The sequence below is a fragment of the Caloenas nicobarica genome, chromosome 2, assembly GCF_036013445.1.
Source record: "Caloenas nicobarica isolate bCalNic1 chromosome 2, bCalNic1.hap1, whole genome shotgun sequence".
Lineage (NCBI taxonomy): Eukaryota > Metazoa > Chordata > Aves > Columbiformes > Columbidae > Caloenas > Caloenas nicobarica.
This window is the reverse complement of record NC_088246.1, coordinates 140,231,740-140,248,071: the sequence shown is the minus strand read 5'-3', so window position 1 is coordinate 140,248,071 and position 16,332 is coordinate 140,231,740. Positions and strand designations below refer to the sequence as shown.

At 39.9% G+C, this 16,332-nt stretch overlaps 1 protein-coding gene across 1 annotated transcript in view; it reads left to right on the top strand.

Moving 5' to 3' along the window:
- The window catches only part of RAD54B (RAD54 homolog B), a 63,253-nt gene that overhangs the window by 30,591 nt on the left and 16,330 nt on the right, over window positions 1–16,332 (top strand). The window contains exons 4-6 of the mRNA XM_065628644.1: window positions 9,368–9,568; window positions 12,695–12,982; window positions 15,551–15,713. Of these exons, the coding sequence (XP_065484716.1) occupies window positions 9,368–9,568; window positions 12,695–12,982; window positions 15,551–15,713 (652 nt within the window). The remainder of the gene's footprint in view (window positions 1–9,367; window positions 9,569–12,694; window positions 12,983–15,550; window positions 15,714–16,332) is intronic.

Genomic DNA, 16,332 nt, shown 5'->3' with positions numbered 1-16,332 from the left:
TTTCTCAGCTGTGAGCAATGAAATTTGTGCCTAGTTTTGGCACTAGCAGGCCAGGCTGCCTCAGTGAGGAGGCCACGTTGTTTAGATCCAGAGAGGGTGGCAGATGACAATAGGGACCTCGAGCAGTTCTGCTCTTCATTCGTGGTGGTAAGGATTTCAGAGCTCTTGGGCTATACAGCTGGATAGGTAACGGCCCAGCTGTTCTGCGAAAATACCAGAAATAGCCTTGAAAATACGGTTTGTAGCTCTGTGATTCAGAGTGCTGCATAGTGGGTGTGCAGAAGAGAACTGAACTGAGCTTGCTTAGGGAATTTAGCCGTTGCTGGTTGTTGCAATTATTTCTGCTCGATAAAATCTGTTCCTTTCAGAAGAGGTTTTGTTATATAACTGTATCTGCTAATTTTCTGTAGTTGAGATTTGAAAAGACGTGATTCCTAAGTGAACTTCAAAGATGGTGCTAAAGATGTTTTTCAACAGTCCAGAAGTTAAATATATTTTGTATAGCAAGATGGGCCACCAAGGTGATCAGGGGGCTGGAACAGCTCTTCTGTGAGGACAGGCTGAGAGAGCTGGGGTTGTTCAGCCTGGAGAAGAGAAGGCTCCAGGGAGACCTTATTGTGGCCTTTCAGTACTTAAAAGTGGCCTATAAGAAGGACGGGGACAGACTTTTTAGAAGGGCGTGTTATGACAGGACAAAGGGTGATGGTTTTAAACTAAAGGAGGGGAGAGTCAGGTTAGACATGAGGAAGAAATTTTTTACAGTGAGAGTGGTGAAACACTGGCCCAGGTTGCCCAGAGGGGTGGTAGATGCCCCATCCCTGGAAACATTCAAGGCCAGGCTGGACGGGGCTCTGAGCAACCTGATCTAGTTGAAGATGTCCCTTATCATGGCATGGGGGTTGGACTAGATGACCTTTGTAGGTCCCTTCCAACCCAAACCATTCTATGATTCTATGTACATATGTAGGTGTGCACACGTAACCAATGCGATACACATGCGGTAGGTTGACCAGAAGAGCCTCGTGTGCTGCTTGGGCTTTCAGGTACTATCAAGGGTCGAAGCAGCCCCTTGGGAACAGCAAGTGGACCCAGGCTGCTGGTGGAAAACTGTCACATCTCCATGTCTTCTAGCGTTTCCTTACATAAGTGGTCAGCTCACGACCAAAAATAGGCAGACCTGACACAAAGTAGGCTCTGTTAAAGGCATTCTGAACGTACAGCTCCCTCATGGAATCATCTTATTAATTTGCAATGGAATTTCTATGCAATTTAAACTGTATTCAATTTTCTCACATCCAGAACGAGCAAAGGCAGCACAGTAAGCACCACTTACCTCTACAAGAATGAATTTCTCCTCTTCCCTCTTCTTCCCTGTTCCAGTTTTGATTTACTAGTAAGAGCTACAAATAGAACTCTAGGTTTTTGTGCTTAGGCCATATATATTGGTTTTCTGCTTGAACTACTGAATGGATTGCATTTATGTACATCAAAGTTATGTAACTTGATTTGGAAAGATTACTCTTTCCCTTTCCAAATATTCCGTCAGCCACTCTGCAAGTAATCATTGCTGCATAACACAAGAAAATCCTCAAAAAATGACTCATCCTTTGTGTGCTTCTTTCCAGGGTAATGTCATAAATTTTAAACACTCCTGTTTAAATAATTTAGGAATTTATTGTGTTTCATGCTTATGACAGTGGGCATGAGTTTTAGCAATTATTTTTACTTTAATGACTCTTTATTATAATCCAGGGAAGTCAAACATGGTCATTAACAAACACAAACAGTACACTAAAAATGTTTTTCCTTCCACTATGTGCTAAAACAGATGTTAATGTGAAGGATATGTAATCTTAATAAATCCCTTCCTGCCTGCTTGCTGTTTGTTACAGATCTAAAAGTATTTGCATTTTAGGAACAGAGATGTTGTACATCACAGAAATATAGTTTTATTTTTAATAAAAAACAGTAGAGGTAATAGCAAATGCTTAGAGAATACCAGACTATGTATTTTCAAAATACCGCATATGGATTTAGCTATTTACCTTCTATTAACATTTAAACACTAAAGGATGCATACTTACTTCTGTGCAAACTGCTTGAAAAACTGACTGCTTTTTGAGATGGCTACAATTAGCCTGTGATTATTTAATGGTCTAAAAACTATTTCTCAGTAATTTGGATTTTTTGGTAATTTAAATATTTGGAATTTTCCCACTTGTATCCCTTTTAGACTATCATTTCTTGCAATAACATTCAACATTTACAGAACCCAAGTATAAGTGTCGCTTTCTGACATAATTTTTGCATTTACATTTTGGAGTAAAAGAGCCTTTACTTGACAAACTAATCAAAACAACTTTCCGTGTGGATGGCAGTATTAAGAAGTGTAGTAAACAAGTCAGTTTGGGTGGCATTTGACGCGCTCCAGTGTTTTACTGAGCTGATCTGGCTCACTGCACTGAATGATGCCTGCAGCCTTTCAGAATTCCCAATGATGCTGCTTTTTCCTTTGATAATAGGGCTTGCACATCTATTTCTGTGGACTTGACAGCAGCTTTCAGCTTAGTTCATTAAATTTTTACAGTGCAAGCTGGAGTCAGTTGGATTTTTAGGCAGTCAAGAAGTTTAGGAAGAACAGTTTTCTGCCATGGAGCTATAATTTTGGAAGTGTGTGCTCTCCATCCTCCCTTCTCTCGAGTTGATACCCTTAAGAGGTAAATGTTTCATTAAATGGTGATGAGAGGATCGCTCCTACTTGTTCAAATTAAGTACATCTACCATCTCTATCGTATATAGAAGGTTCCTGTTTGAAAATAAAATTAAGGTTACAAACTCAAGTACCCCAAAACTTGCAAATATGTGCAACCTGAATCCAGCCTTCTCATGCTGTTGGCTATAGTCCTTCATTACATGATTATGGATTGTATTTCTGTAGGCTTCCTTGCCCGTTCCAGTTCACAGAATGGACTGTGTGTGTCCACTTAGCCAGTATTTTCTTTCTACCTCTTTGTTCAGTTACAGACTTATCCTTTGTTTTCAGCACACTATTCAGACTACTTTGAATTAATTAACTAATGTGTTTTTTTTTTCTCTGGTGCCCATCATGATAGCATCTGAGTGCTTCACAGATGTAATGATGTTTCACAACATCCTTGTGAGATAAGAGGTTGGTATAATCTGCACTTTCTAGGAGATAATGCAGGAGCTGAGGGACAGAGAGAATAAAACCAAAAGCCCCGTTATTTCTGAAGGTGCAGCCTGATTCAGCTAGGACTGCATTATCTCAGTGCTTTAGTATACCATACAGTTAATGTTTCCAAACCACAACTTCCATTTGCACACATGAGTGTTCACTGTTACTACAAATGAGACCGAATCACCAATCAGGTGCTCAGACAAATGTTTACTGCTGGTAAGTTGGGGTTAAATGACTTTCCTTACATCACAGAGGAACTCTAGAAGACATGCAAGTGAAATCCAGTTCTCTAAGGGACTGTAGTGCTTATCTAACCACAAGGGTGGACTTTCTGTCCTTGCAGTCTCGGCCTCCTTCCTCACACACCTTTAGCAGCTGAGGCGTCGTGGAGGCAGCAGCCGCCCCTTTGTTCCTGCCGCTGCCCAGCAGCTCAGTTCTCTGCCCCGAATGAGAAAGAGATGCTGCAGCGATGTAGTGCAGCATGTTTTCTCTAAAGAGTTTATCATTAATGCATATGCACAATGGAGCGGAGCAGATCACTGGAACAGTCTTATTTTGGACATCTCCAAACTTTGCTTGACTTCACAACCTTAAAACCATTCACGTAATGGAAGCTGGGGTTTAGGGGATGGGGTGGGGGTGTGACATAGTTTTGTACCACAGGGCTGTAGATGTTAATCTTTCGGCTTTTAGAGCAAATTAACATTTCTAAACAGATTATTCCGTATAATTTGATGTTTTCATCTGTGTAAGGCAGGCAAGGTTGAAACTCTTATCTTTACCCTTTGGGATAATAAAGTGAATGACTGCTTTAGGAGGTCACTAAACTCATTATAGACCGTTAATATAGTGGCATGCAGTGTTTTGCCCAGTGAGTTTTGCATGTGTTTGCTGACAGCTAAGAAACTGAAAGACTGAAAATTTTTCAGGTTGAAGAGCAGAAAGTAGCAAAGAGACTTCAGGGAAAATGGTATGACGACCCGAGCTTTAGCTCCTGCTTTGTCTTTGCTGACTTGTCCACTAAAAATTATTTGCCTGATTTTGGGTCCTCCACTAGTCCTAAACTCAGAATTGATTTGGGTTTGTCTTGCAGGGTGTGATCAAACAGATCCAGTTCAAAAGCTTAATTGCCTCCATGTCTTTTGTTCCTCCTAAATCTCTCCTTGCCCCAGCACTACCCACATGGAGAACAGTTGCTGAATTCCATTCTGTAAAATTCTATGGAACAGCATAACAATTATAGTAGTTTTATGTTGACTATCTTTAAGACTACCACAGTAGTTCAACTAGAGTAGTTCAACTAGAAGGATGTGGGAAAAGGAGTGGGCTCTGTTTTCCAGGAGGTTGGGTTGCTCTGTGTGCTCTTCTGGGCTCACCTGCTTGGCATCTTTAATGTTGCAATGCCTCGTTGTCATCAGCTGTTTTCTTCCACCATGACTTTTCACTTAATTTGATTGAGGAGCTTTTTGGTTGCTTCCTGTGCTCAGAAGGTGGAGATGAGGCTGGCTGTGCAGAGCACATCCATGCAGGTGTTGGGGGTGGCGGCAGCAGAGCGCTGCCATCGAGCTCCGGCTCTGACTCATTCAGAGCCCAACTCCTTCTACCGCAAGCCTGATTTTTGGCTCTGCCTACTTCTCTTTTTGGTTCCTTAACACCAAAAAGCACAACTTGAATCGAAGTTGTCTTCTCTAAATTGCAGTGTTTGCATTTCAACAGTGCTTTTTATTCAGCAGATACAGAACAGTTGATGGAAATGTGTAGTTCGTTCCATACACACTTACAATGTGGAAGTTCAGCTGTGGAGGTGTGGAGTAACTCTGCAGGTCCCATGGTTTTAAAATCACCCCAGCCTAACAAGAGCTTCCACAAAAAATAGGGCAGCCTCCCCGTCTCCTTGTTCCAAACTCCACCTATCCCTTGCTTGCACTGACTCTAGTTTTGGATGGAATTCACTGAGCTGGCTTGTCTGCAGCTGGCGGATGAGAAGCAGAGGGGGAGAGGGAAGGAAAAGTGAGCTCAGGGGGAAGGAAGGAGAGGTGAGCCCGTGGGCTTTGGGAGCAGCCTGCAGCTGGATGGGGTCAGGCCACCCATGAACTGCACCTCAGGCCCGGTGGCTGGTGTCCTGCTCACCGGAGCATAGAATCATTTCAGTTGGAAGAGACCCTCAGGATCGTCGAGTCCAACCATAACCTAACCTAACTCTAGCACTAAACCATGTCCCTGAGAACCTCATCTAAACGCCTTTTAAACACCTCCAGGGATGGTGACTCCGCCACCTCCCTGGGCAGCCTGTTCCAATGCCTGATAACCCTTTCCATGAAGAATTTTTCCCTAATATCCAATCTAAACTTCCACTGGTGCAACCTGAGGACATTTCCTCTCATCCTATCACTTGCTACTTGGGAGAAGAGACCAACACCCTCCATGCTACAACCTCCTTTCAGGTAGTTGCAGACAGCGACAAGGTCTCCCCTCAGCCTCCTTTTGTCCAGGCTAAACAGCCCCAGTTCCCTCAGCCGCTCCTCATCAGACTTGTGCTCCAGACCCTTCACCAGCTTCATTGCCCTTCTCTGAACTCTCTCCAGCACCTCAATGTCTTTCTTGTAGTGAGGGGCCCAAACCTGAACACAGTGCGAGGTGCGGCCTCCCCAGTGCCGAGTACAGTGGCACAATCACTTCTCTAGTCCTGCTGGCCACACTATTCCTGATACAAGCCAGGATGCTGTTGGCCTTTTTGGCCACCTGGGCACATCGCTGGCTCGTATGGCCACCTGTACATACTGTGCTGCAAGCTACAGTGCTCACTATACTCAAAATGCACATTTGAGTTACCTTTTTTAATCTTTCATAACACAGCTGCTTTCCTGGTGCACTGGGAGTAACCTAATGCACTTAATCACTAAATGATGCATTTTCTCTAAATCCTGCCCATCAGAAACTGGTTAAACTAGTTTGCCATTGGAACGCTCCCCCGTCCCCTCTCCTGGATCTTGTTCCGCTTTCTGTAAATCATCACCTTCCTGAGGCTGCTGAAACTTCTCCTAGGTTATGCTTTATATCTTGAAACTTAAGCCCTTGCTTTCTCAACCAGCAAGAGAAAGCTTTTTTATTTATGGAAGCTTTTCAAAGCGTTATTAGCCATGTATTTCAAGTCCCCAAGCCCTTCATTCTGGGAGGAAAGACATGCTGCTTGCTGGACTTTCTTCATGGTTAAGAAAACCGCACTCCTGGGCTGGGCGGTTTGCTGTTAGGGGGAGAAATGAGTGGGCATGCTTTCCTGATCTTTCTCATACTGTGGTGTACACGTAGTTCCTGTTACTCATTATTGTCAGTACCAACTGATTAACAGCAGAGCTCAGAATTTACAGTTGCAGTTTATCTTCCAGGGTCTCAGCAAACCCAGCTCTATTTAAGATACTGTCTATGGTCAGTGAGCAGCAAGGGCTTTGCTGTTGACACTGTTGTTCTCTGTACCCTTGCATCACTGAACTTAATCGCCATGCGTAACATACCCGCCTCATTTCAATTCTGAAAGTTCCTGACACTATATTTATCAAATTTGGATATTCTGCTATTGCACTGGAATAAATCTTTGAAGTTAAACAGGTGTGATGCTGAATAATTAAAAAAATATATATATAAGGTAAAAAGAAGGCTGAATGAAAGTACCTAATCAGCATTGTTGGTGAACAGGTTCAGGTTTTCTATTCAAGGGAATTCTGTGGAAGATAATTTTGAGAGGATGTAATTATTTTTACATAAAAATGTTTAATTTTTTAAAAAAGAAAAGTACCTTAGCACTTTCATCTGAAACTATTCTGTAGTTACAGGTAAAAAGAAAATACTTTATGTGGCATACAAACAAAATGTTATTGGATATTTTTATAAACAGAGATTATAATAATTCAGAAGACAAATTGAGAGAAGAAATCTGAGTATCACAGAGGCTGTTGTTTTTCTTTTGTCCCATAGGAACATGGTAGTATTGTATGGAAAGTTGGTGCCTAGTTTGCTTCTCACTGGGGGCAGGTTGCCTTGGAAATCCTTTTTGGCAAAAGTCACTATTACAAAATGCTAGCTGTTTCCAGATCTCCTTCTGAGTTATTGGTTTTCTTATTATTTTTAATGAAGTAGGGATAATAAAAGTTTGAAGGATTGTTATTGACCTGAAAGTTAACTTACTGGTGATTCAGACACCGCCACGTCGGACTCCCTGAGTAAAAGAGCAATGACCATAAAACAGATCTCAGGGGTCGCTAAACCCATGTGGGAGGTCAGTGGAGGAGACGAGGAGGTGGGTGGTTGTTCATGGATGGCTGTCCTTCAGGAGAGAAGGAAGTTCTGCAATGAAGTCTCCAGTTCTTGCAGTAACAGTTACTTAAAATCTTAGTACGAGGAAAGAAATTGCTGATTAAGAGAATCAGTTTGAAAAGCAAACAGAAAAGAATCTTGTATTTATTTTGTTAAATCAGTTTACAATTAGAAACTCAATGTAAAATCAAACTAGTCTTTTGTATTTTTAGCGGTGTACAAGCTTGCTTTCTTCCCCACCTCCCTTCACTCCTCTTAATCGTATTGCTTGTGGTTACTGAAGATCCACTAGAGCCCTTGTACCTTTTTGCAAAACTGCAAGGATTTATTCTTGCTTTCTGGCTGGTTTCCCAGGTTTCATCTACAAAGAATCCCCTACATGTCAAAAAGAGCTGCTCTGTTCTGTTTTCTCATCCCTCTGGGCTGCACCAGTGTTCAGGAGCTGCCCTGTTACCCCTTCGAGATGGGGCATCTGTCACATGAAACGCTACAGATGTTGCAGGCTGATGCCCTGAGGAAACATCCACCTATGGAAAATCCCATCTATGTTAGGTGCTGTGTTAGCACAGAGTTCTATACAGACAATAAGTCCTCTAGAGAGGTTTGGGAAGAAAATTCTGTTCAATAAATAAAGCTTTTTTCACTTAAATAGTAGCTTTTTAGTAAATGCTAGTCTGAAAAATTGTACTTATTTTAGGCATGTAATTTATGAGTGTTTCACTGTTTTAAGAATATGTAGGCTTGATGTATAAGTGATAAAGTTGCCTCTTTGTTGGACCATTATTGGGAGCAAAAACTTACTCTTGCTGCTTCTCCTTTAAATACCAGCACACTTGCAAATTTTGGAAAGGTTAGTCTGTGGCATAAGCACTTTTTTTGTAACAGATTTGTATAGTTTTGAATCCCAGATGGAATCTAAGGAGCAAACTGATTTAAGCCTTTAACCAGCATGCAAGGGTATTTTAATGAAAATTAGTCTGATTCTCCCTTTGAAGCTGTGCATGTGCCGAAAAGGAATGCTACAGATATTCTTTTAGGTAATGCTGGGGACTTATCTGCCATTACTTATGTCAGATGGCTAACTCTTGAAAGCATGTGTTTATTCTTAATCAATAGTATAGTCAACTGCTGTCTGTTCTATTCTGATTTCTTAACCTTATAAACCCAAGTATTTCCTATTGCTATTTACGTCTGTGATACTTATGATTAGGTATCTGCTGACAAATCTAAATCCATCTAAGCCTAGTAACAGCATTGCTGCAAACTCAAGAGATGGTCTGTTTCAAGATTTGCACAATTACTTATTTTTAAAGGGTATAAGGAAAGGAGTTGAAATAATCTTTTGCATTATTATAATTATGGTTATTCTACAATTAAGTACTAATTATTTCAGTCTCAGATCTGGTTCCTGGCCTCCTTTGCCCCCTTCCCCGAGCTCTGTATTCCTGTCCATGCCTCCAGAACATTGCCCAGAGCCATCTCACCAGGACACTGTTTTCATTTTTCTTCTGTGGTCTTTTTTTTTTTTCTCTTTTTTCCTCAGCCTTTCCTTTTATTCTTTCTCCACACTCATCCCCTTGTATGTCAAATCAGGAGCTCACTCATACCAAGCAATGTCTTTTCCTGAAAGTGCATGCTTTCCTAAAATAATTTAATGGTTCCTATTTCAGGATGAGTCCTTATGTGCTGTTCTGTCTCAGTTCAAACTTACCATCAGCAGCCCAGGACAGGAAAGACACCACTTTGTGTATATAAGATGAAATGCATAGATGGTCCTTGATTTGTTTGAAATGCAAATGACTGTACAGTTTGCCAAGAGAACCTGAGATATTCTTTGTTATTTTCTTTCCCTTTTAGATGCATTGTATTTGCCAGCATCAGGGACAGCAAAGGAAGCAGCAGCTCAGGAAGAACCTGAGTGCCGTGTGAAATATTTCAGTGTTGTGTGGTGTAAGGCATCAAAGAAAAAGCACAAGAAGTGGGAAGGCGATGCTGTTCTTATTACAAAAGGAAAGTCAGTAATATTGAAAGATATGGAAGGCAAAGACATTGGAAGAGGTACTGTAGATTTGCATACTTGTGTAAGTGAACAACGGGCTTAAAATTATTGTGCTTTGAATAACAGAGACACAGCTCTTTAGATAATTTACAGTTCTCCATACCAATGTCAACCACAGAATGAGAAAAAGGTTGGTGTTTGGTTTTTTTTTTTTTAGAGGGGACTGGGGGGAGACCACAAGAAAGCTTTATCTTTCTTACATGTAAGGCAGATGCATGGGGGAGGCTGGAGCAGGCTGAATAACATGATTCACAGAAACACCAACTGCTAATCCAAGGAGAGATCTGGAAACAAATGGCTGTACTAACTCAGCAGAGCTGCCAAATGAGGGATGAGTAGTTGCTTTTGGTTGCTCACAAAATGCATTGGGGCAGGCGTTAAAATTGTGGGGAAGTATGCAGGTAAGTTCCTTGTAGATATTCCAGTCAGTAGTATGGCAGCCGAGAATGTTGGAAGTTGAGTCTTTATGTTTCGGCCAAAGAGCGAAAAATATTATCTTTGTTGGAAAGACAAGCAAGTAGTAACATTTTCCAGCCAAGCCAAAGTCAACTGTGTAGCAATTTTTAGTCTTGTAGTTTTAGCAGCAGCTGCTGCTGTAAGACTCAGTTTGGGTTGCTATCAGAGTTTAAAAATAAGACTTGCAAGCTATAGGCTGCAGTCAGCTTGAAGCCGTCATTTTTTACTGAAAGCAAAGCAAGAATTAGCTTTGCAAACTGAGCCAAAGATGTTTTGTAAGGGAGCAGGATTGGACAATGTTGCTATAAAAATATAATTTGATTGATTTTAGGGCTAAGATGGCTTCTCTGCTCTGTTGTTAGAGTTGTGGCATTGTGAGCATGTTAGGACCGGGCAGTTTTGATTTGCAAATCAGTCTGTAACTTAGAAGTTAATTTGAATTTATTTATAGCAAAGCAATATATGTACAGGCTTGCTTGTTTTCGAAAAAGGCAGAGAGAAAGAGAGTAATGCCTGGAATGCATCCGCCACTACCCTGTTCTTGTGTCTTTTTCTAGTTCTGTCTTCCTGAATTAGCAGAAAACACAGTAGAGAAATGGCTATTCTGATTTTCGCTGATAAAAGTATTATATATGTTTGTATATATTTGCTGTGTTTAGTAGTGTCAGGGAGCACAATGATACCAGTGGCATTGGTGCTGACTTGCCCATTCAGAGTTGCTTTCAATGCGTGTTGATTCTAAGAAAACCACAAATTGATCAACTTAAGCACTGTAAGTTTTAAATTTCTGCAATTATTCTATAAGCCCATTGAGTGAGAAGGGAAGGTCTGGTAGTGGTGCTTACCTCCAGAATTGCGTTTAATACTAGGAAGTTTACAGTGAATGTGAATGAGCATGCAGGATTATTATTTTTAAATGGGAAAAAAAGGCAAAGAAAGATTATTTTTTTTTCCTTAGGTCCAGGGCTGGATCTAAGAAGGGGCATGGGAACCTAAAACCACTATAGGCTGTAGCTTATTTTCAAGGCAGCAGAACATCTTGCTTTTCTCCCCTGCAAATGTCCTAATTCCTTAATCATGTATTACAGACAATTTAGGAAGCACTCTCTTGTTCCTTGGTTTATATTATGAAACAGTTATTTCTGTCAGCTGCTTAAATGTTTGAGCTTTGAAGGTTTGCTTTTTGCCTTTCCTAAGTTCCCATCTACCCTTAAAGCCCATCCTATCTTAGAATTAGAGTCTTCAGAGTGGAATTTGAAAGATCCTGCACAGGGATACACCTGTATTCAGTATGCTCAGCTTGAAGCTATGCAGGGGTGGTAACAGAAAACAAAAATGCAGAGCAAAGGAGAGGTCATAAGTGCCTTTTCCAGGCACCTGATTTTAGGAAGGTATGTGCATTTTCTTGTGTTCTGGCATCTTTAGCCTTTTCCTGAAAGCAAGTGTTCTTCTGTCAAAATAAGGATCACAGTGTGCTTTTTCATGCATTTAGGGGAGGGGAAGAAAAATATCCCCCTTTCCCTTTCGGCCAGACTATTTTTCAGCACTTGCTTGGACCATGAAACACCTCAGTAAATTTATTCTCTTAAAGGATTTCAAATCCAGATCTCCACACTCCAACTCCTTGCGAAAGGCACATTCCTAGAAATGGGAGACCTGAGCGTTGCAAACAGCTCCCAGCACTATTTATATGTAGTGTTTGTTGGATAAAATATGTGTAAAACCTTGGAGAGTTTTGGCTCTTTCACAGGTAAGTGCTTTAGCCGCTGGTCTACACAGTCATGCTTTTTATGTTTTGGCCCAACTAAGGATCCAATCCTGTTTATTCAAAGTGGCACAAGTTCAACAACTGGGGTAAACAGTATTCCTCCTTCTAATTTTGATGTAGAAATGTGGCTTTGACCTCCCAGAGTTAAGAAAAGAAACTATATGTCTCCCATTCCTTATGTGAGAGCTTCACCTACTAGAATGCTTTTTAAAAGAAGGAACCACCATTCTTTCCTACATCTTTATCTTAAGAGAAAATTGCAGCTGCAGCTCTATTTTGTAGTGAGACCAATAGTACCTGGTAGCTCCTCTGAGAATGCCCACCCGATGGAGTCCCTAAGGAGAACTATTGAGTTGATTGATAAATCCTGGCAAAAATCAGGCATATATGTTTCAGAGCATATGTAGAAGTAAAGATTTCAGATACATATGAGTCCTTAATTGTAAAAAGCTAATTTAGAATGATTTTTAAAATATAATATTCTGTCTAGATCAACAGCCAAAGAGGCTACTGGTGTTTGTCAGGCCGTGAAAGGAAGGAAAATGAACCCAGAATGATCATTAGTTTTGAGCAAGTTTAAAACTAAAGCAAACTGCTAGATTTTATGATATGGGGCTGTTTCTGGAAATTCTCTTAAATGGATATTTGACATTCAGTAGAACTGATTGTGGGGGATGGTGATAGAATATTTGCTCGCATATTCTGGTATCTAATTGTGATTATTAGCACTGAAATGTCAAGCTCTATTAAGGAGGGAAAGGCTTTTTGAGTTCATATGTGTACCAATTCAAATGCTTAAGAATCAAATACCTGTTGACAGTTTTGTTTCTTCTTCCTGCAGATGTTAAAGAAGTAGTATTTGCTGTCTTGTCCTAATTGCTAATTTTTTATATTATTTTAGGTACTGGATATAAATCTAAAGAGCTAGACAGTCTTGATGAAGGCCAAACACTGATGGTTGGAGGAAAAGAAATTGAAGTGATGGGTGTAATTTCAGCAGATGACTTCAGCAGTGGCAGGTGTTTTCAGGCTGGAATAGGGACTCATTACACAGACCAAACTTCTTTATCTCAAACTAACATGAAACCATTCTGTAAACCATTCAAAAGTGTCTGTCAACTCAATACTAAAGAGAATAAGCTCAAAGATTCTCAAAGCTGCAAACCTCGCCATGATCCAAATGCTTCAAGTAAGATTCAGATTTTTAAGTTTCTTTAAGCCTCCTCTGGCTCTCAAAAAAAGTTGAATGTGTAATCAAAATTTTCTTGTTCCGCAATGTATTACTAAAGTATTTCTGATGTACGATTATAGTGTTTCTATCAATATCATGTTAGGATTTTATCATGTGTGTTTCTACAAGTGAAATGCTCAACACTGCATAAAGTTTCTCATAGTTGTTACAGATGGCTGTAGAAACAAGTTAGGGTGGTTTCTGAGAGTTTTGCCAAAAAAAAAAAAAGAGTACATTGATCAGAGAAACAGTCTGACACGTGCTGAAAGTTCTATGTGTGTTCCAGCTTCCCACTGGGGTCAGTGAAGCACTGACATAATATGACAGCACAGTAATTACAGTGCAGGATCAGTAATAGAGAGGTTAAGCCAGATTCAAAGAATTGCTTCTGACAACGCCTGATCCTTCACAGCCAGCAAGTGGAACTACACTGCCCAAACCTAACTGGATACATTTCAGAATAAAAGTTTTGTTTTATGATGCTTGAAGTATCGTGTGCTGAAGAGCCCTGAGAGGTCACAAATTGCATAGAAACAGGCTGGTTAAGCAGTTGTACAAGAGGGTTCCTGTAAACGTTTGGTAGCTGCAGGAAGTGGCTTTGCTTATCTAAATACGAAACGCTCTCTGGTCTGTCAATAACAAACCATTTAGGAGTTATATTTTGCTGATGCCTTTGTCTTTCAGATGGAAGATAGAAAGGAGTTTAAAAAAATGTTACTAAGCAGAGCAATGCATATTTTAAAAAAATACAAGTTTGCTTTACGTTCTTACTATGGTTACACCTCCATCCTACTTCTTACCTCATATCCTGGGACTACGGGACTTTCAAAAGCTGCTACCTGGCTGCTATGTAAATAGACAATGAAATCTCAATCAAGTGGTAATTAGTGATATCATTGGCCTTTTTGTAAGAGCAACCTTGTAAACACCAGCTTCTGGTCTGAATTCAACTTATATGTTGTATCTAAGAATGTTCCTTCCTGTGGTTGCAAGATGATACTGCCTTAGCTTCCTAATGTAAAATCTGGCAAAGACCTGATATATTCAATGCTCAGATTAACTTCTTTGTTGTTTTTGCACTAGTCTGTCAAAAAGCTGTGGTTTATTTTAGTTCTTTGTCTCCTGAGACTCTCCTTCTGGTGGATCTAAGTACCTTCTATGAGATTTCCCTACACTGCCTGGTACGGAGAGCCCTCAACACACCAGTTGTGTGTGTGTGTGTGACTCTCAGTCATTAGTGTTGCCTACACAGGAGAATTGTGTAGTTTATTTAATGCCTTGTTGCATAAGCTCTTTCAGAAGTAACGGAGATACTTTCCTAGACCTGGACCTTGGGACTGGAGCATTCAGAGGTTTTCATGTTGAGGTCTATGCCAACAGCTGGTTAAACTGCAGGTTCTTCAAAATGGGAAGCCATTTATCCTTGTGCTCAGCAGAACAGGGCACAGCAACAAAGATGTAAAGCCATGTCTTCTACGTATGATTTCTAAGCTCATCATTGCTCTTCTGAGCCATGTTTCTTCCCCATCTCTGAGGCTGCAAAATTTTGTCAGAAAAGTTGTCTTTTTGTCACCACTGACTCTTATCTATACAGGCATGTGATTTGACGTCATTTATCAGAACTCAGCCCTTTGTCAGTAGGATACAATATCTCCCTGAATTATACAAGCCATCGACCAACCTATTCCCATGAATAAATTATCAGTATAGATCTGCTCTGGTGACATAGCAATACCAGCAGCTATGAATTGCTTTCTCATTCTGTCCACTGACAATACAACTTTTCAGTGAGGACGTGTGGCATCCATATAAGCAACCCAGTATGGACACTATCTAGCAAAATTATGACATTAGAGTTTGTAAACAAATTATGGCAAGCAAAAATATCATTTAGATGTAGCCAAAGAATATATCCCAAACTTCATGCTCTCTTTGCCTCTGTATGTCTTCAAACCTGTCAGCTTCTTTTATTGATGCACTGTGGCAGCCTTTGTCAGCTCACTCACCGTCCTTCCCTATTTTTTTTTAACAGATTCTTGTCTTTTTATCTGTGTTTCTCAGGCAGGGAAGTCTTTCTGGGCAGCTACAAGAGTATCCCCTTGAAATGTAGTGTCTAGACTTTATGTAGCTCGTTGTTTATGTTCTTTTTCTTAAACTTTCCTTTTAGAACTTCCTCTGATTTAACTCTATGCATTCAAAGTCATGTCGCAACATTTATTAGGTAGGAAGTTTCACCTCATGTTAAAAAAAATACTCAGATTTCTCAGTTTTTCACCTTTACCTTTGATGAAAGTGCAAACTATTTGGGAAACCTCTGTGAAAGGATTTTTTATTTAGAAGGCTATCTAGATGCTCCATTGGTAAATCCATTTTCTGTCTGAGAATGGTAAGTATATTAAACAGTATATTTAACAATCATTAGATCATTGACTTTATTCTGTAGCTGAGTTATAGAAATAATAATCTTTGTTAACAGACTAAAAATAGTGGTTTTGTGCAATACTTGCATATGTTTTCAACTTCAAGATTCTCTGGTTATGCCGAGACCAAATGCAAGTCATCAGTGGACGTTCAATAAGGCTGGTCTGCCTGTGGTGGATGTAGTTGTGGATCCATACATTGCAAATAATCTACGACCGCATCAGAAAGAAGGAATTATATTTCTATATGAATGTGTAATGGGAATGAGGTAAGACAATAATTATCCTTTTGGCTTTCAGTACCTGTAGTATTTTCATGCCCATGTTCGAAATTAAACAATTTGAATAGGAAGATTTGAGCAATTATCCAGTTAATTAATAATAGAAATTTTCCCCCAGTAAAGGTTGTTTTTTGTGATCTGTATGTAGCATAACGCTTGCTGTGACTTTGCTAGATGTGATGAGAAGCTGCTGCACCAAAAGGCCTGTCGGTTCTACTGCAAATACTAAGTCTTGTGAACATGGATTACAATCTAACCTGTGCTAAAGCACACTGCTTTCTGGGATTTATAATTCATATAATTCATAACTATTCATATAATTTATAATTCAGGCATTTAGACTAAAGAAGCTGCTGTACCAGCCTGCTGAAAAAATACAGCAGTATTTTCAAAATAATTTTCTCAAATCATAGATTCCTATTCAAAGGTATATTCAAATTTTTAAAATATTGGATAATATTTATATATAGTTTATTTGGTTTTGGAGGACTAAAGCATTAATCTAGAAAATTATGAATTTTACTCTAAGGTCTTCTGGCATAACTGAATGAAAATCTACAGTACAGCATAATAAGTATAAATAGGTTCTTTATACTTCAGAAAACAA